Here is a 20,923-nt window from a genome sequence, read left to right on the forward strand (position 1 = left end):
TTTGGGCATCGTCATAAAGTAGAAGTTTGAACACAAGGCGGCGGATGGTTCTGCTGAACCTTCCTTCTATATCACATACTTCTATGAGGAAAATGGTGCATGAAAAAAGCATTCGATTACATTTTTTTGCTTTGACAATTTCAGAGCTTGAGGTCATTTTTCAAAACTATAGAAACAAAATCAAAAATGGATAATCAAAATGCATTTTTTCAAGCATAGTTTTATGGGAACTGATTACTGTAACATTCCATGTTTAGATCATAAACATTTTAGAATAAAGAATCCCCCTGTTTGTACATTTGAGCTGGTGTCGCTTTATTTGCCTCTTGCGCAAATTCGTAACGTGGTTATTTGAGTTACTGTCACCTTCCTGTTAGCTTGAACCAGTCTATTTTCCCCTGACCTTTCTAATTAACTTGGCATTTTCGTCCACCAAACTGCCGCTCACTAGATGTTTACAACTGCTTTCTCTGTAAAGTGTAGCAGTCTTTTCGATCCTCAAACCACCATGGTCAAAGTCTCTTAGATCACAATTCTTCCTCATTCTGATGTTAGGTCTGAACAACAATTGAACCTCTTTGCCATGTCCGCATGCTTTTGTGCATTGAGTTGCTGCAACATGATTGACTGATTAGATATTTGCATTAGAAAGCTGATGTACAGCATGATAAAGTAGTCACAGACTGTAAGTATTCCCAGACACGAGGGAGTGATTTCTGCATGGCTACCTGGATTTTTACCTCAGGTTTAAGCCCATAGACAACAGAGCTAGATTACTATTGGAACGACTATCCCAATCTGTGAGCTAAACTAAGCTAGGAATTCTGCAATTGACCCAGGTATTCCTCAGACATCTGTAGTTCAATAGTGTATTCCTGCAGACATGACATGCATGCTAGTTAGCCTATCGGCACAGCACTGTGCTAATAGCCATATCACAAGATCAGAGATGTTTTCTGGATCTGCTAACACAAGAACAGTTCCATGCTGAGACCCCTCGCAGGGTAAGCCTCATTCACTGCCTTTTCTGAATGCGCCATTTAAATGCATCAACTTCTTCAGACACATCTCTTTTCACCAGCTGCGTTCTCATCTTTTAAAATCAATTGTTCTTTATCAATCTTGGAACCTTGCACACTGGCAGGGATGTACTTCAACATGTGATGTTAATTACTTTTAATATTGTGACACGCTGTGCTTGTGAGAACACATATATAATATAAAATATTGTACAAACTTCACATTTTTAATGCATTTGTTCATATATTCTACAAGGACCTTAGAAATTCAACAGGATTAGAAATTCACTGTCGAGATGTGTGGGAGGGGAGCCGAGAGATATTCACATCATCTGATAATTTAACAGCAACTAACCCACTTGCTGCTTCAATGCAGCTTCAATACTTGTGCCCTTGTAAACCAACAGATGCTTGAAATGACTTAATTTATGTTGAAATTATGAATTTCATATCAGTTCAGCTCAGTTGAAATTGAGCCGACAACAGGAAAAGAACGGGCACGAAACTTCACAAATGGATTGAATTGTACATTTTAATTAAGCTAATTGACTGATGCGCCTCTCTCGGAATTATAAATATTATGTGAGTGAATTAAAAAAGCCCATTCGGTTATTGGAAGGCTTGGGGTATTGATCGGCAATCAGGAAGTGGAGAGTGGGCCCTAGCCGTTTGCAGCCATGGTCTGACTCTTGGCGTCCACATAGAGCGTACAGTCGCAGCACAGAAGCACTAAATCCACAGGAGACAAAAGCTGACTTGCATTACTGACTCACCCGCTAGGCCAAAAGCGCTGCCTTGCATTCTGTTTCGAGCAGCCTGTTTTCCAGACTTTAATTCCATCACAAGCGATTATATATTTTTACAATTCTTGCCACACAGGAAATGTGTTGTCGTATTTGATGGGGAATGTTTATTATGTACAGGACTGGTCACTACACTACAATTTTTTGGCTGGTGCCTTTGTGCTTACTGTAACAATGTAGTTGAAATCTAAATATCTGGATCTATAATGTCCGTTCACAACACTTGAACGGATTGGGTTAAATCTTGCTACAAAATCAAAAATAGAAAAATGTTTATATCTGTCCCTGCTTAAATAGATTAAGTGTAATTTAAATATCCTAAATCAGTGCAATGTCTTCAACAAAACTAATAAACAGGAGCCAGTTCCATTCTGGGAGTATGTTTAGGTGTTCATATTCCTGATTATGGTGCTGCCCATGTTATATCCTTTGCTGGGTTATCTCAGAACTCAGAATCTCGTCAGTGAGGTATGTCAGGTCCAGTCTAGGGGCAGCTTTCACTGAAAGCTCATCTTTGACCACACCAGGCACTCTGGCATTAAAATTGCAAGAGTGGAGAAGAAATCCAATGCCATTATTGACTTGAATAGTATAAAAATAGCATCTACTATCAGTAACACAATTGTAGCAATCTCCGACATTTCAGGAAATTTACCATGCTCTGGAAATGCTTACCTGAAGTGCTGATACTTCATGTGGTTTGAAGAAAGCCCTGCTGAAAAAAAACAACCCCGCTCAAGCTAGGTTTTGAAAAAGCTGTTAGCTGGTTGACCAGTTCAGACCAGCTCCCAGCTCGACATGGTTTAGCTAGTTGACTAGCTCAGATCAGCTCCCAACATGGTATAACCTGCTGAAGCTATGTTTACAAAACAGCTGGTAGCTGGTTGAGCAGTTCAGACAAGCTGCCAGCACTAGCTGGTTGACCAGCTCATACCCAGCTTGACCAGCTTTATGACCAGCATCACCAACTGACATTTCAAGCTGGTCAAACTGGTCATAGCTGGATTTTACAGGTGCTGCTGCTAGTCATAGCTCTTGCACTGTGCTGTCCTCTATTCCCACTAGATGAGGGATGTTGACTCCATACTCTACTGTCATGGACTACTCCAGCAATACCAGCTCAGCTATTCACTTGGTATTCACTTGTTAAGCACTGTTTCACCAGACCAAAATATCAGTCTGGAGCAAACTTGGTGTGGCCAGCGATAAAAAAGTGGTCTTCCAGGGTTCATTGCTGTTCACGCATTGTCCACCAGCCAGTACCACAACACAAACCTGTTCCTGTTCTGGCCGCTGTATTTGTCATAGTGAGGTTCCACATCCCTTTCTCCAAGGCTATAGCCAGTGAAGAATGATACATGGCATTGCTGCCTTTGTGGGATGCCATCCCCTCATCAACCGACTGTAAAGCAACAGAAGGAATGTGGTAGGGAGACCTTAAAACAAGGAATGATGATCAATACACAGGGTGTGGAAGTATTTCATAAAGCTCTTCTCTGCACCTTCCCTGCAAATTCACTTTCAACACACAAAGATATACAGTACTTTCACCGTTAATAGGTGATCTCTGTATACTTCTGTGATAAAAAATAAATAAATAAAAATCAAAGCTGCAATGCGCCCTGGTATTCTTGCTGGCAGGCCTTCCCAGAGAGAGCCCTAGGTACTCACAGACAGTGTTGCAGCCCTCAATCATCGCTCTATAGACCAACCCCTCTGGGGCAACAAGCTGGAGATGTTGCGCTTCTCGCAACCTCTGGGAATTTGGCACTTTCGTATACCTAAGGTATACCTAAAAAAAATACACAATGATAAAATCATTGCATCATCGCTCTAAAGCATAAAATGGAGCCTAACACTACCTACCTGATAGTTGTTTTTCTAGCACTACTGGCACAAGTGAAACATGGGTTTGTTGCTTGTCTTTTGTGGTAGCGATGGCCTCCAGAGCTCCATCATTGTTGTTCAATGCATTGCATGGTGCTCTGAGGATAAAGAACACGAGGGAGGCATCTCATAGAATGTATAGGGGCACTGCACATTTTAACTCGCATTGTGTTTATATAGCTGTGATACACCACCTATTCATGTCAGACAGGCACCTTTGTCAGTTGTTTTTAAATGTTGATGACTTATCCCCATGAACCATGCCTATATAAAAAATGAAGCTAAGTGAGTCAGTTCTGATAAAAGTGACAACCAAACAAAGGCAGCCTTCTCTCCATTACCTTATTATTGGTTTTATCTCCTCAGTCTCTCTCTTGCCACGTACTTTGCTGAGCCGCGATAATGCGCACACACGACAGACTGTGTTTTGCAGGGATGGCGATGTTGAGTCATATGCACAGTGTAATTCATTGTGTGAAATGATGACGAGACGCACTGGCTGGCTCTCAGGGTGACAAAGAAATGAATGTCCCGTGTGCATCAGGGGCATTTGAAACTCATTGCTGTTTTTCGCCATGCAAGGTTAGGAATGCCTGACAATTTGTTTGGCACGGTGTCTGTGTTTCTGCCTTCTGTTATGAAAAAAGTGGCCAAAAAACACTGCCGAGATTAGCTTTGTGACTCAAAGCTCAGGCGCTCTCTGGCTACTGCCCCGAGACACAGGAGAAAGCAAGTCAGGTACGGACGAGTCGCCACGCGTGACCGTCTGTGACCTTCACACACTCTGCTCCTGTCTGTCTGTGATCTTCACACACCCTGCTCCTGTCTGTCTGTGACCTTCACACACCCTGCTCCTGTCTGTCTGTGATCTTCACACACCCTGCTCCTGTCTGTCTGTGATATTCACACCCTGTTCCTGTCTGTGATCTTCACACACCCTGCTCCTGTCTGTGATCTTCACCCACCCTGCTCCTGTCTGTGATCTTCACACACCCTGCTCCTGTCTGTCTGTGATATTCACACCCTGTTCCTGTCTGTGATCTTCACACACCCTGCTCCTGTCTGTCTGTGATATTCACACCCTGTTCCTGTCTGTGATCTTCACACACCCTGCTCCTGTGATCTTCACACACCCTGCTCCTGTCTGTGATCTTCACACACCCTGCTCCTGTCTGTCTGTGACATTCACACACCCTGCTCCTGTCTGTCTGTGACATTCACACACCCTGCTCCTGTCTGTCTGTGACATTCACACACCCTGCTCCTGTCTGTCTGTGACCTTCACACACCCTGCTCCGACTGTGACCTCACACACCCTGCTCCTGTCTGTCTGTGATCTTCACGCACCCTGCTCCAACTGTGCAAGATCAAGCTGTCTCTCTCAGCAGAGGCAGGAGGCCAGGCTGCTTTGGGCATGGCAACATGTTCAATGCCACCACTCTGTATCAAACACATTTGCTCCCTTCATATTACAAGTATATTTATAGAACATTTTTTATAATAATAATAATAATAATAATAATAATAATAATAATAATAATAATAATAATAATAATAATAATAATAATAATAATAATAATAATAATAATAATGCTGCAGGGCGGCACAGATGGTGCAGTGGGTAGCACTGCCGCCTCTCAGCAAGGAGGTCCTGGGTTCAAATCCCCGTCGGCCGGGGCCTCTCTGTATGGAGTTTGCATGTTCTCCCTGTGTTCGCGTGGGTTTCCTCCGGGTACTCTGGTTACCTCCCACAGTCCAAAGACATGCAGGTTAGGCTAACCGGACAGTCTGAACTGCCTATAGTTATGAGTGTGTGTGTGCCCTGCAATGGTCTGGCAACCTGTCCAGGGTGTATTCCTGCCTTTTACCCAATGTATGCTTGGATAGGCTCCAGCCCCCCTGCGACCCTGTTCAGGATAAGCGGGTCAAGATAATGCATGGATAATAATGCATTTTATTTAGATAGCGCCTTTCTCAAACCCAAGGACACTAAAACAGCAGGATCCAACAGGAAACATACAGCAAGATTACCAGAAAAAAAGTACCTTGATAAAAATGAATAAATTACTGAAATGAAAAAGCATAACCAGGGAGAAGAAGAAACAATGGAAAGAATAAAGGGAAGTTGGTAAAACCTTGGGTATCGAGTGAGGGGAATCGTGTAGAGAGAAGAGGTACGTTTTTAGGCTGGGTTTGAATGTAGAGATGCTGGTGCAGTTGAGGATATGTTGAGCTACTGATTTGGGGGCATGGCACTGAACGACCAGCCCCCCATAGACGATAGTCTAGTTTTTGGGACCAGTGCCAGAGGACCTGAGTGTGTACGTATGGGTGTTGGGGAAGAGGAATTCAGTGAGGTTGGAAGGAACCAAACAATTTACTACTTTGTCGATGGTGAGAAGGACTTTGCAGTGTATGCAATGTAATATAATGTATGTATTCAAATACAATACTGTTATGCAAATACAGTGCATGACCAGAGAGGTGATACATTGGAGGGGTGCAGTCTTGTGTTACATTTGTTTGTTTTTAGATGCATCTCTGCAGGGCGCATTATTCACTAGATTGTATTTCTGAAAATCCGATAAATTAATGTGATTTTTTTGAGCGAACGGAACTGGAGCTACTTCTCTTGGATGTGCAATCTTGCGTAGGTTGTACCACGTGGGCGTTTTTTGAATTAGGTTGCCAGTTCGACATACACCACCTGGAGTTTATTTAATGAAAGCACAATCAACCATAATTGGAAAAAAAACCTGGCAACAGCAAACACTGGCAGGGAGAATGTGTGATTGCTATCTTGTGCATTCATTCTGTAGGCAACCAGTACATGTCAGATTGCTGTCTGTACAAATCAACAAAATTAAATTACTAAAGTTGTTAATTGAATAGTTTCAAACATTTTTATTTACTATTAGGAAATGTTTTCTCTGGCAGACCTTCAATCCGTGCTTCTTACACATGTCAAACTGTTGCTGTACTACTGTTGTTATTTATTTTTAATTTGAGAAAATGATTTTGAATGCAGAAAAGTACAGCATCAGCTGCCAAATTCAGGTGTAAAACAGCCAGTCTATTGTCTTAGTCACAAATTCACAGCATAAATACAATATGTATCCAGCCCGTGAAATAAATTTATCTTCAGACAAAGCATTAGAACTCCATCTTTATAAACTCAGTGATAATTAAATAAAAACGTAAAGCAATTCTGTCTCCCCTACAGCATATCAGACGCAACCTTCACTTTATTTTTCACCATTCAATGAATATGAATATTTTCAAGATACCACACCAGACATATTAGATTAGCAAAATCAATAATGTCTTAAAATTGCAAAAAGGAGCAAAAGCTCTCGCATGCTAGCGTGTCAGCAGTCTGGATTGATTCTAAGATGGATTCTCGCAGACGTGCGGGTGTTCAAAGTCACAGCTCCTTCGCTACATCGCAGCTACACGTGTCCTGTTGTTTTCCTCTGTCACTTTTTGACACGGTGAGACTTTGAGCTCTCCGTGCGATCTGCTTCCTGTCAGTCAGAGGGGCCTTCATCTGCTCCCATTCGCTGCTGCCACGGCAACGGCAGGCATGCTCCGCTCACCCGGCATCAGCTGTTTTCTCTCCGAATACATTACGGACAGATTTTGTTATAGGTACTAGCATAATTGCATTTCTGATATATCAGCTAATCCGCAGATGGAGGCTAATTCAATTTAGCATAATAACGTTTCCACTACTGAAAGACTGTCAATATTTCCTGGTTAAAATTGGAAGTACGGTGGGCAGATGACTGTGTAGCAGAACAGATTTTATCGGCATTCACTGCACACCACTATATGGAGAAATTAGAAATGTATTACCTGGTCAAAAGTCAGCGGCCTGTCACATCATTAAATAGCAATCAGGGTTCTGGTGCGGGTTAGCAATGTACTAACCCGCTGATTGCTGTTGTAATGACGTGACAGATCACTGACTCTTGACAGAAACATGAACAGAAAGAGATCAGGGGGCTCATGTGCCTGCCCTTTTGACCTGGGAGGGATTCTTTATTATTATTATTATCATCATCTCATCAACATTTAAAAGATGGCACTTTTGTTAAAAAAGTACACCCCACCCACACACCGCTCTTTGTTTTTCTTGTTCATATTCAAAGAGGAAATTTGAGGGTGCAGCCGTGTTCTCAGTGATGGGTTCCTGTGTGTCTTTCACGTTTCTATGTCTGCATGTGTGTCACTCAGTAAAATGGACAAAGAGAAAATATCATGTTTTATGTTTGCAATGGAGGACAGACAGACACATAGTCTACAGTGTAGCAACTGGATGTTTTTCTATGTTGTGGTCAAGTAGCCTTTTTCATACTGGAAGAAAAACACAAGTTTTTCACTATGTATGATGTCTGATAAATCACTAATTCCTAATCCAAGCGAATTCAGTCAGGTACAATCCCTGGAGGGCCACAGTGTCTGTCGGTTTTGGTGGTTTACTTTCAGCCATCAATTCAGACCTTGGAAACAATGTGTATGCACGCTTTAGTTAATTGGTGAAATTAAGTGCTGAAACAAACCAAAGGACGCTACAGCCCTTCAGGATTTTCTCAAACCCCAGATGAGGCAGTTGGGTTTTTTGGTCCTCCATTTTGTATTAGTCTGGAGTATAGTGTCCCAGGGTAAGGTTTACATGGCAGCTACTGGAGGTTAGACCACATTTGGGAGACATGAAGGAGACAACAGCTTGCGATTCTTCGCGGATGGGAGCTGAAGCATTGGCAGCACAGCCTCGGAGCAAAGAGCCACTAATGCAGCAGTCATGAAAGTGTCTGAATTCTGCTCAGAACAGTGGAAGTGCACATCGTTCAGGAGTCAGAACCTGCAGTGTCATCACTCATCATGGAGCTGAAAATAGCTCACACCGAACATGGAGGGCTTTGGTGGCACTTTTCTAAGAGAATACACAGCTTGCATACAAGTATAGACCCGACATTAATTAGTCAAATATATTTTTTTAATTGCACAGATGAACTATGATAATAGTGGTGAATTAACTGTTGTGAACAAAGCATGATTGTACTTTGTCTCAGTTTCTGGAACTTTCTCAGTCCCTCATCTGTAGACTCAAAATAAACAGTCGTTTTTGGTATGAGATCATAACGTCGTGATCAAACACTCAACTTGCTTGCATCTTGCAGTTTTCACCCTTCAGATTGTACTCCACTTCAAAGATACTGCACCGATATCTTCACTTCGTCCTCTCCAAAGTATTTCATAAATACAACTTTAACCGTGACTTCCCTTTTATTCCAAGTGCTGATATGAGATCACGTCATAAATAAAATTGTAGTTTATTCCTATTAATTATTGTACTTACTGTAGAACTTTTTCCTGTGGAGTACTGTTCCGCTTTATGTTTCTGCACAAGCAGCTTTCATTTGGTAAATGAACAGTGCAGGGGTGATATGGCATAGTTACAGGAGTGAATCATTTAGTTCACTAAAAGCGTGATTGTTTTTGAAAATTGTACTTTGTTTGTGCTGTGTGCTTACTGTGCAACCAAAATCACTTAACGTGCATCATTTGCCACTACTGTTAAGTGACTCAACTTGGAAAATCTATGTAATCCATGTGAATTAAGAGCCTATCAATGCAGAAACTGCATTTGCTTAACTGAGTGAAAGAACAGCAAATGTGATAATTATATCTCAGGGGTGGGACAAAGTAAAAATCCACTGTAAGCACTGTCCATGGATTGCTTTCTATAATCTAATGCAAGCTTTCCATCTTTTAGGAAGATATACAGCACCCTTCCATCTGTAGCTGTTGTGGATAAGTATCCAGCAAGGGCACTTAGCACTAGGTAGGGCAGTCAAAATCAAGCCGCTCCTCTTAAATATGAGGCAGGGCAGGGGCGGGGCCTGTGTGGTAGAGGCAGGGGCGGGGCCTGTGTGGTAGAGGCAGGGCAGGGGCAGGGTCTGTGTGGTAGAGGCAGGGCAGGGGCGGGGCCTGTGTGGTAGAGGCAGGGCAGGGGCGGGGCCTGTGTGGTAGAGGCAGGGCAGGGGCGGGGCCTGTGTGGTAGAGGCAGGGCAGGGGCGGGGCCTGTCTGGTAGAGGCAGGGCAGGGACTGGGTCTGTGTGGTAGAGGCAGGGCAGGGGCGGGGCCTGTGTGGTAGAGGCAGGGGCGGGGTCTGTGTGGTAGAGGCAGGGGCGGGGTCTGTGTGGTAGAGGCAGGGCAGGGGCGGGGCCTGTGTGGTAGAGGCAGGGCAGGGGCGGGGCCTGTGTGGTAGAGGCAGGGCAGGGGCGGGGCCTGTCTGGTAGAGGCAGGGCAGGGACTGGGTCTGTGTGGTAGAGGCAGGGCAGGGGCGGGGCCTGTGTGGTAGAGGCAGGGGCGGGGTCTGTGTGGTAGAGGCAGGGGCGGGGTCTGTGTGGTAGAGGCAGGGCAGGGGCGGGGCCTGTGTGGTAGAGGCAGGGCAGGGGCGGGGTCTGTGTGGTAGAGGCAGGGGCAGGACAAGCCCAGAATGGCAGCAGGTACCTCCAGCAGAATCAGCACATTCTGTCATGCAGCTGTGCCAAAAATAGCCGGGCAACAGCTCAACGTCACATTCCCCCAGCGATCCCGCCTGCTCTCCTCTGATAGCACCCAGCCCCGGCACTCAATGACACTCATTCTGCTAAATCTGCAACCGTCAACATCACTGCAAAAAACCCTCCGTCTTAGTGTTTTAGTCTTGTAATGAGACTTAACTTTCTTTTTTTTTCTCAAGTAGAAAATATTAGCTTGTTTTAAGGTACTCGACAAGTAACATTTTCTTACCCCATTGTGCTTCAAACGGAATCCCCACAAAGGCAATATCTTTGTGTTATTTAGCAAAAAATACAAGTAAGAATTCAAGTCTAAATATAAGACTAAAATACTTGTATTGTTGAGACTTGTTGAGAGAAAGCTTTTTTGCTTTTTGCAGTGATCCTCTAGACTCAATTCGCAACACCCATCTGCTCTGACCCCTTCCTACTGTCTGGGGATAAGGACCCCCTGATGAGACAGAAATGTCACAAACAACTAAGCATGCATTAAAGATAGATGCTGACTGGACCAAGGTTGTATCGCTTTGACATTGAAGTACATATAGCTAGCGCTTCAGCCCTTAACAAACCCAGTTTGCCAAGGTTGTTTTAGGGGGGTTGCTGAAATCCTTGTACTAGGCTTCAGCCCATGTTCCTCATCAGGCTGATCTAAACAGAAAGGTCTCCAGCTCAGGGCACTAATGTTACTCCTGTCATGTCCATAATGCATTTTCTTCTGCCAACTCTCTGAACTCTGTTTGTGAAAAAGAAAAGTGAACAATTGCATTTAATTGTGGGCCAACATGAAGGACACATGTCGACTGAATCCAGTTTCCTGTTCAAAACTATTTTTTTGTTGAGTTTTTTACATGGCTGCTCCAAATAAATACATAAATAAAATAAATAATAAAAATGATGATAATAATAATAATAATAATAATAATAGTAATAATAATAATACATAAATGAATACATAAATACCTAAACAATAGTAATATACTTAATAATAATAATAACTAAATCAATGATTGGCAACTGCGGAAGTTGTTTTTGGCTGGAGTTCATGACAGATGTTGCGGTTTCAATCTGATCATACATTCTGCCATTTCTCTTAGAAGTAATTCTCAAAGTCACTGGCTCAGCAGTCAAGGTTCCCAGTTGGCGCTGAAGGTTGTCGGCTCACAGCTGGTTCAGAGGCAGCGAAGGGGTGTTATTCATTAGCTGAGTGGCAAGCAGAAGCAGCAGAGGTCTGCTTTTCTAGGGCTTGTCAGAGCTAATTTCTCTCCCCTCATCCTGACTCACTCACTGCGATGATAATCAAATTAAGGTGCTATCATTCCTGCTGGAATGGCTGTTTGCCAATGCTAAGCGTATCAGAAGTATTCCTCTGGATCTGGAGTCTGTGCCGGGTCCGTGAAAACTAATTTTCCAGTGGTCGGTGAAGTAACTCAATGGTGGTCTCTATCCAAGAGCCATGTGAGTGTAGGCCTGCCTGGCCGCCCCACTCATCCAGTTGAATAACACAGGAATCATTCCTGCAGTGGATTCTGGGGATTGCGGTCCACACTTCCATCCAGCTTGTGGGATAACTGGGAAACCATTTTGCAATGGATTGTGCTCCAGAAAACACAGAAAAGTGATTGCATCTTAAGTTTGAACATGAAACAGTGGTTTTCAGCCCTTTGGATGATAAGGGTTGCTTGTTCAATAGGTATTGAAACTTTTCCAATCTGTAATCACTTTTAGATATTACTAATAATAACATTGTATTTTGACCACTAATAGGTTTGTGAGCAGACACTGTGGTTTCCTATCATGCCCCAATTAATTTACCCGAAACAAAAATGGTGCATTATGCAGGAACTGATATTTTACCTGATCACTCTCTGGCCAGAAACGCTGAAAATACAGTAGCTTGTTGGGCAATGCACTGTAGAGTGTATAAAGTTGTCATGATATAATAACTTTTGCACTTATGATATAATGAAATGGGATAATTGAATAACCTTAAGTGTGACACTTAAGATAAATTAGACAATACATACCAGTAATTAGTTATTACATTATTCATTTAAGTTAGTAAACTATTCATTGAAAATATGTTTTCCATTGCGTTACCGATAATGTAATAACCACCAAATAAAGCTATTATGTTATATGAAGATATTACCTTTCATGTTCAACAGATTTATGTCATCCAGTAATATATTACATTATCTGATTTTATAATGTTATAAATTAAACCGTTAGTACATTATTATAAGATTATGTACTCGGGTAATTGTGTTATCTGCTGTTACAGGGATGTGAATGAATATCTGAATATTCAAGTACTCTTTTGAACTCTTTTGTATCTGTGTACTACTCAAGCGAGTAGACGGAAAGTGTATAACCAGAGTATTTGTTGTTTAGACGGCCGAAACGCAGTGATGTGTGGATTGAAGAGGACGCTGACGGCCTGTCATGGCTGTGTGGATTGAAGGAGGGCAGAGCGAGGAGGAGCTGATTGACAGGGCTAGCTTGCACTGCAGTGTTGAAGGCCCGACCTCACTTACTCAGACCTCATTACTGCCATTTCAGCACATCTCTACCGAGAGCCGCAGGAACATCTCTGCATTATATCATATCAGGGAAATACAATCGATACAACTCAATTCTCAGCCTCTTAAACCGACTTCTGTCGTATAAGGCAAGCGCGCTATTGTGTGCAGGCGAAACGAACACGCACGCACGGTGTCTCGGTATGTGTGTGTGTTTGTGTGTGTGCCTGTGTGTTCAATCGTCCCACACACACACACACACCGAGACACCGTGAATGCGTGTCCGTTTCGTTTCGCGTTTCGTTTTCGATCATTTAGTCAGCGCAGCAATGATTGACTGCACAAGTAGACTGGTTTATGTCATCCCGCCCCCACTGTGCGAGTAGCAGAGACCGCAGTGGCCATCAACTGTATGCGTCACATCAGCCGCCTGAGCTGCATCAGCTGTGCCAGCCATTTCAACTGTAGAAGCTGGCCAGCACTCCGCCACACAACCCCCACAACCTGGCCTAGTTCTGGCAGCTAACCGAAAGGACGTTCAGCAATTAAAGGTCCCATATCGTACACCTTGTCCAGTGTTTTTATTTTAGATCCATAACATGACATTTGTTTGGTTTTTGCCAGAAACAATCTCTATCCAATCTCTACATGTTGATTCATCAGCGCCTCTCATGAGCTTTGCCAAGAACAGGCTGTTTTACTGACTGTGTCTTTAAGGCTCATTGATTATCAGTGAACCTCTTTTCCGATTGGCTGGTTATCGTGGTGATATCATAACTTCACGGAACTCCAAACGGCTCGTTTAAATTCACGTTTTTATACGGGTTGTGTGGATTCATTTGGGGACTGTGCGTTTTGATTGTTTTTTTCAGTGTTTTTTATCGCACCAACAACTCCTTTATAATCCACATAGCAATGGAAATGTCATTTTCCACAATATGAGACCGTTACGCTGAATTCTACTGGCATTTAGGCTCTGAGAATCAGTATTTCCTGATGAATCAAGGATCACATCATTGCGGAATGAACAGAAAGGGTGTCTGTTGACATGTGACCTTAAACCCGCTGTGTGCACAGTTGGGACGCTGTTCATCCCAGCATATTTCCCCGTGTCTGTATGGCATAAGCTGCTGCTGGTTTTAGACCGTCTCCCAGCTGTGCATCTTCAGACTGAAACTACAAAGAGGATTGAATTATTAACGTTTGTGACATTATCGGCCAGAGTGCAGGCTCTCTCGCTGTCTTTGCCCTTTGCCTGTGTCTTTCCATCTTTCTGGCTCACACTCTGTCCCTTCCTCTTTCTCTCTCTCTGTCTCTCTCTCTCACTCTCTGTCTCTCTCTCTCAGTCTCTCCCTCTCTCAATCTCTCTCTCTCAGTCTCTCTCTTGTTGATTTAATTGAGAACAGATTTAAAGATGTGTTTCAACCTCTACTTCTATTGTTAGAACCAATTGCAGAGAGAGAGAGAGGGAGGGAGAGAGAGAGCCAACCGCTGTGTCAAGTATTCTAAATTACTGGCATGTACCAGCCTGTATTTTCATTATTAATGTGAGGATTTCATTGCTCCATGGCAAGAACTAGGCTAACAGTTGTCAGAAGGTAGTTCTGAGGATGTAAGTATTCAGTAAACTCAATGAAGCTACCTTCTTATTAAAATATGAATGCATTTTTGCTACAGATTATCTCTAAACCAAAGGGCAAACAAAAACAGAGCATTATCTGTTGTATATAAATAAAACTGACTTAAATCAATATGACTCGTCTTTAAATAGGATAAATGATTACATAGCAACAAAAAAAAGAATAGTGGAATGATGAAAACATTTGTACGATTCAAAGATAAATTATGTGCCTTTAGCATGGGATTTATGTATTTATTGTGATGTTCAGTCATAATAATTTGCTCTGCTTTGCTGTCTCTAATAAAACTGAAATATGGAGAATCCGAACTGCAATGCAGGTATGAGGAGATGCTTATAAAACAGCAGCCGATATTTAACAGCACTCGGTGCACTTTGACTCTCACCACACAGTGCACCGAAACAGGAGTAAACACACCAATTAAGCCGCCTGCGTTTACTATAACTGGAACTACACAAAAAGCCCTGAGGCTAATTGGTCCTGGGTGATTTCTTTGGATGTAGCAGTGTTTGCCGCAAAGCAAACGAGAAACGATAAACATGCTAACGATTCGCCCCCTGCTTTCAGATCCTTGACCGTTTAGGCAGGACTGCGAGGTGAATGTAAAGTCGATGGTACTTACGCTGGCCTAGCCCTTCGACACCGGGAGTCCTGAGGTTAACGGCACTGTGTTTCTCAGGATGCGATAAGAGTGATTAATTCATGGATTTAGCCAAAACTGAAACCTGAGTGAAGCGACAACATCAACGCCAAAAAACAAATAATAAGTCAGATTTAACAAACATTTTAGTCCTACTGTATGTTTAGACTTACATCATGGACTTAGATAATTTTTTAACAGAAAATAAGACTAAATCATGCCAATGAGGTGAGACATTTGAAAGATGTGTCAATGGGGTAAGATTTCTGACTTGTCAAGCTAAAAATAACTTAAAACAGGCTTGTATTTTTAATCTCACTGCTAAAACACTTACGACTGTTTTTGGTTAAAACAGTTAAAGGACAGGGCTTGTAAGTCAGAGACTCTGTCATTTGGCTAATATGCAGTAGCTAGTTATGTACTTGTAAAGCTGTACGGCTACACAGAAACAGAAACAGTGTGTTATTTGGCTTTCCTGACACACAACAGCAGCTCAATTGAATTATGCATTTTTAGCTACATCGTGGCAACCATTATATGTTGTTTCAGTCAATTGTATCATTGCAAAGGGAAATGGCCAACAGCCAAGATGAACTGAATGGCTTGTTCATAGTAATGCGGTTATGTAAAGGTTGTGCTTATAAAACTGATGAAAATGAACATGTTTTAATTAAATTCCCTCGTATTTATTGTTTTCCCTTCCCTGTGATACAAAGACCTGTACTTACTGTTGGGCTGGGAGATAAATTTACAATTTTCAAAAAGCTCATGGATTCACAACAGCCTACCCTAATAACGCCGGTCAGCCTGCGTGGTGCAGCTGCTTCGGTTTCCCCCCTGTATTTTTCTTTTGGATGAGACTGCTGTGGGCAGCCGGAGAATGGCATGTTCTCCCACGTGCCCCTTCACACGGAGGATAAGCGCACTCGTAAGATGTGAAGCGTGGGGTGGAAATTGCATGTGTGAGAGTGCAGGAGACTATACCGCTAGCATACCATAGCACCTAAAGAACATGGCGATTTTAGCTGGAGATTTTATTACATTGTTTGGACACTGCTAAATATTCACTCTCACTTCTCATATATATTTTTAAATGTATTTTTTATTTTTTTATTCAGGTGACTCCCACAGATAAATCATATTATCTGGATTGGTCTCTTGAATTTTGATATGTGGCAAGGACACCTGTACCAACTGAAAATAAACCTGTATCCCTACATCCCTGCTGGCACGGAACCGTGTTTCATTTAAATATAGCCTCCTAATAAAACAAAGGAAACATGCTGAGCCCAAAACCTACAGCGTGAATAACAGTTTTCACAAAAAAAACAAAAAACAAAACTGTGTGTAGAGGTCACTCAGGATAGTTGCTAGGCTTATAATTTAGACTTCACTTCAGCTTCACACGTAATACATTTTTGTGAGTGGATGAAACAGTTGTGTTGTTTGTCCTGTTTTTCTCCAGCTGGATAACCTAGACGAGCAGGCTGCTCAGATCAGGAGAGAGCTGGACGGACGGCTGCAAATGGCTGACCAGATTGCAAGGGTAAGCAATACGTCACATCAAGCCCTCTGGAATGCACCGCAAGAGTACCGGGCCAGATGTAATTCACACGCTTATCAAATCAAATCAGATAAAATGCACACGTGCGATCAATTTAGATCATATGCACATTTACATGGGAGTACATGGAGAAGCTACCAGAAAGCCCATTTTGATAACCAGCAATCAAGCTGACTGGATTCCAGCAAAAGTTAATTGAAGGTGTTTTTCATCTTTAGTTTGCAGACATTTACTGGACTCGCCACTAATGTTTTTACGACTCTCATTTCTATCTGGTCCTAATGTGCAGTGCGAGTCAATGTACAAACCTTCTCCCACTGAGGCAATAATATTGTACCAATTTTTTATGTCAGATTTGTGGGAGGAACTACTGTAACAACGGGGAAAAGGGGATCGGGGCTTTACTATATGTTCTGTGCCATATATAGAAGAATACTTTTGACTCATACATTGCAGTCTGTCAGATTTGACAGTGGTACAGTTTCTGTTCTTTTGGCTCTGTCTTCCAGCACATTGGACTTGAAATTAAACAGGTTCAAGTCCAGACTGTCAGCTTTAATTTGAGGGTATTAACATCCATACCGGGTAGGAATTGTATCCCTTAACATACATAGTCCTCCAATTGGGGGAACACAAGTAATTGGACAGTTGGCTTCTCAGCTGTTTCTGACTATTCAGATGTATTCAATCTATGCCTTACTTACTTACTGCAGTTATAAGAATGCTTTCAGTATTTAGTGTTGAGTCTTGATTCTAGGCTTTTGAATGCTTTTGGAGTCTGTTATTGGCATTTGTCAACATGAGTTGTGCCAATGACAGTCAAGGAAGTGATTGTAAGGCTGAGAAATAGGAAAAAAAAAACTATCAGAGACATATTGGCCAAACAATATGCTTACTGAAATAAACTGTTTGGAACACCATTAAGAAGAAAGAGAGCACTGGTATATGTTTGGGATCATTGCCTTGCTGTGGGATGAATCACTGTCCAATCGGTTTGTCAGAATGTGATTGAACTTGAGAAAATGAGATGCTTCTGAATTCAGAATGACTTTAAAACTGACTTCAGAATTAATTCTGCAGCTGCTATCACCAGTTATAGTGTCAATGAAGGCAAATTAACCAGCACCTGTGGCAGCCATACATACCCGAACGAAATGCCCCAACCACCATGTTTCACAATTGAGGGGGGGTGCTTTGGTTCTTGGTCAGTTTATTTTAGCCTCCACACTAGCCACCTCTCTGATACAAGTCAATCTTGGTCTCATCTGTTCACAAGAACTGTTTCCAGAACTCTGCAGACTGTTTTAGACACTATTTAGCAAACTATAACCTGGCCATCATGTTTTTGCAGCTAACTTGTGGTTTGCATCTTCCAGTGTAGCCTCTGTAGGCATGTTTCAGAAGTCTTCTGTGGAGAGTTACTAACACATTGACGCCTGCCTCCTGAAGAGTGTTTGATCTTTTGGACAGGTTTTTGGGGATTTCTCATCATGACGGTGATAATTCTTTGGTCATCAACTGTGGAGGTCTTCCTTGGCCTACCAGACCCTTTGGAATGTATGCCTCACCAGTGCTTGCTTTCATCTTAATGTTCAAAAAATGAACAATTAATGTTGGTGAACTTATTGTTTAGCCTGTGTCTCTCACTGTTCTGTTCTCAGCCTCATTATAGGCTTCCTTGAATTGCATTGGTCCAGCTCTGGTCCTCATGTTGACAAATGGCAATAACAAACTTCAAAGGCTGAAAAGCTTTCATATACCTGCACTAAGGAAGTGATTGAATACACCTGACTAATCAGAAAAGAGCTGAGAAGCCAACTGTCCAATTACTTTTGGCCCCCTAAAATAGGGGGGGGATCTATGGATAAAAAGGGATGTAATTCCTACCTGGATCGCCTAATATGAAAATATATAAATGAAACATATATAAATATATATATATATATAAAATATATATAAAACTTGAGTACAGAGCCATCAATTCTATCACTGTCCAAATACTTATGGACTGCACTGTATAGTCCGACATCATCAAGGATAAAAGTTACGAATGACAAATTCATGAGAATAGGTAATGGAAGAAAATAAATCTCAGCAGACATGGCACCACTATTATATCAGGTCATATTCCCAGCCCCAGCCATAACCCTGTAGATGAGTTCAGTAAGTAAAGAGTTGCAGAGCATTTTTCAGACAATATAGAGGGGGGTACAGAGTGCAGAGGTGGTATTCACGCAAAGAGGGCCTCACTCTGTCTGGCTAGATGAATCATCCTCTTATAAATATGCCATGAAGGTCACTGGCTTGATGCTGTTTTGGTGCATTCAGCTGAGCACTTTGATTGCATTGCAGATAGCTACTGAATTTATTGTGTATTACGAATGTACAGTACTGTGCAGAAGTCTAGACATTATTATATATATGTTTATTTTTTTTGTGTGTGTTAGTATAAAATAACACATTTGAGATTTACAAATACTCATTTTCTAAAAGATTTAATTTTAGAAAGTAACATATTACTGTAAGCAATTGACCACTTTTTACATAAAAACTTGATCAAGGCTGTCTGAGATCAGAAGCAAGGAGCCAACCAAAGTCTGCAGAAGAACTGTGGCAAGTTCTCCAACATGCTTGGAACAGCCTCCCTGCTGATTGTCTTAGAATCTTAGAACTGCAGGACAGCGTTGGCTATCTCAGAGAAGTGATGCAGCTTTAGTGCCGAAGGGTGGTCACAAAAAATATTGATTTGATTCAGTTTTTAGCTATTCTACTAAATTACTAAAATGTAATGTAAAATGTATAGTACGTTTATTTAGGACCTCTCATTGAATTATCTGTACAGAATGTTATACAGGTGCCTAAGACTTTTGCACAGTACTGTATTTCAATATTTTAATGTCCAGGCTGTGTACAGTATTTGTTAATGATAACTAATTAGTAAGCATGTGATTATATTTCTAGAGATGTGGTGTCCACCAGGCGAACCATGCACCATCTATGTTATATATGTTATTTTACGTTACTAATGTTATGGTTTTGTTTTTATTTCTAAATCATATATCATTTTGTCATGTTATTTTAAAACCCCACAACAAAATTACAATGTCATATCATGAAAATGTCTCACTTTCTTCATTAATCATCAAATTTATCAATTCCAAATCTCAAAATAAGAAACATGACTGCAAAACTCAGCTTCATATTGTTGTAAAATATATTAATTAACAGGTAATTATATGCATGTTTTGAATATAAACAAGATAGGAATCAATGGTTTGAAAATAACTCTCACTGGAATGAATCGCGGTCAGAAAATACCATATGAGGGTACACAAGGGGTAGTGACTACCCTTCAAAATGGTAAATGTTCAGAACAAATAGGCCTATATCTCCATTGCAATGAATTTCAATCTCATAAACTTTGGTATATATTGCAATGGGCACTGTCTTAGAATCCTATTATCAATTTGTTTTCACTGTGCACATTTTGATTTTAAGTGTTTTTTTAATTTTTTTAAGTTGTATATTTTAGCAATGTGCCAAGTACCAAGGGAAGGCATGCTCAGACTTGTTATCTGCAAACTTCATTTCAAAAAGTGTTTATTTCGAACTGATAACAAAGGTGCAACTTAATAAAAGTTGTGTGATGTGAATCTGCAAAACAAAATTATACAAACGCAGCACTACAAAATACTTTTTCCTCAAAAAATACTTCTATACTTCAGTAATTATTTAGACTGGCAGTGCCTGATTAGGTTCTGTGTTGTCTCTTTGTTTGTTTATAGCTCTTGGGGTTGTTGATGAGCTTTAGTAACACAGTGTAATGCTTTCTGCATGTTCTTTGAGTGACTTCCTCTCCCAATGGCCAAAGAGGTTAACAGTGTTGCCCCCTGCCACTGCTGTTGGGTCTTGCTGTGGAGTTAGCACAGTACAGTGCTTTGGCTTTGACAGATTGCTTGAATATAAACCATTTAGAAATTATTCCTAAGAAAGGATTAAGCTTTCATACCCTTTTCTGTTTCAGTTCCACCCCTGAGTCCACGGTAGTTTCTTGGCTTCCTTCACACATTTCTTGGGGAAAGTGAATCTTTCATTCAACTGGCAAACAAACTCATGGCTGTCGCTCAGCCTTGGCCAGCCTGTACATGCTTTGGTTGGTATCATGTGATGTTGGGTGGCGTGTAACCTCATAGTCAACCTAAAATCAGAATCTAGGAAAATACTATGCATTTTACACCAATTCTACGTCAATATAGTGATAAAATCCATTACCATTGGT

The 20,923-nt window shown here is 41.5% G+C and overlaps 1 protein-coding gene across 10 annotated transcripts in view; it reads left to right on the forward strand.

The window, feature by feature from the left end:
• The window catches only part of LOC133138396 (calcium-dependent secretion activator 1-like), a 117,478-nt gene that overhangs the window by 34,212 nt on the left and 62,343 nt on the right, over positions 1 to 20,923 (forward strand). For all 10 annotated transcript variants that reach the window (XM_061257120.1, XM_061257121.1, XM_061257122.1 and 7 more), the window contains exon 4: positions 16,546 to 16,626. In XM_061257120.1, coding sequence (XP_061113104.1) covers positions 16,546 to 16,626 — 81 coding nt within the window. The remainder of the gene's footprint in view (positions 1 to 16,545; positions 16,627 to 20,923) is intronic.

The sequence above is a fragment of the Conger conger genome, chromosome 10 (assembly GCF_963514075.1).
Source record: "Conger conger chromosome 10, fConCon1.1, whole genome shotgun sequence".
In the NCBI taxonomy this organism is placed as follows: Eukaryota; Metazoa; Chordata; class Actinopteri; order Anguilliformes; family Congridae; genus Conger; species Conger conger.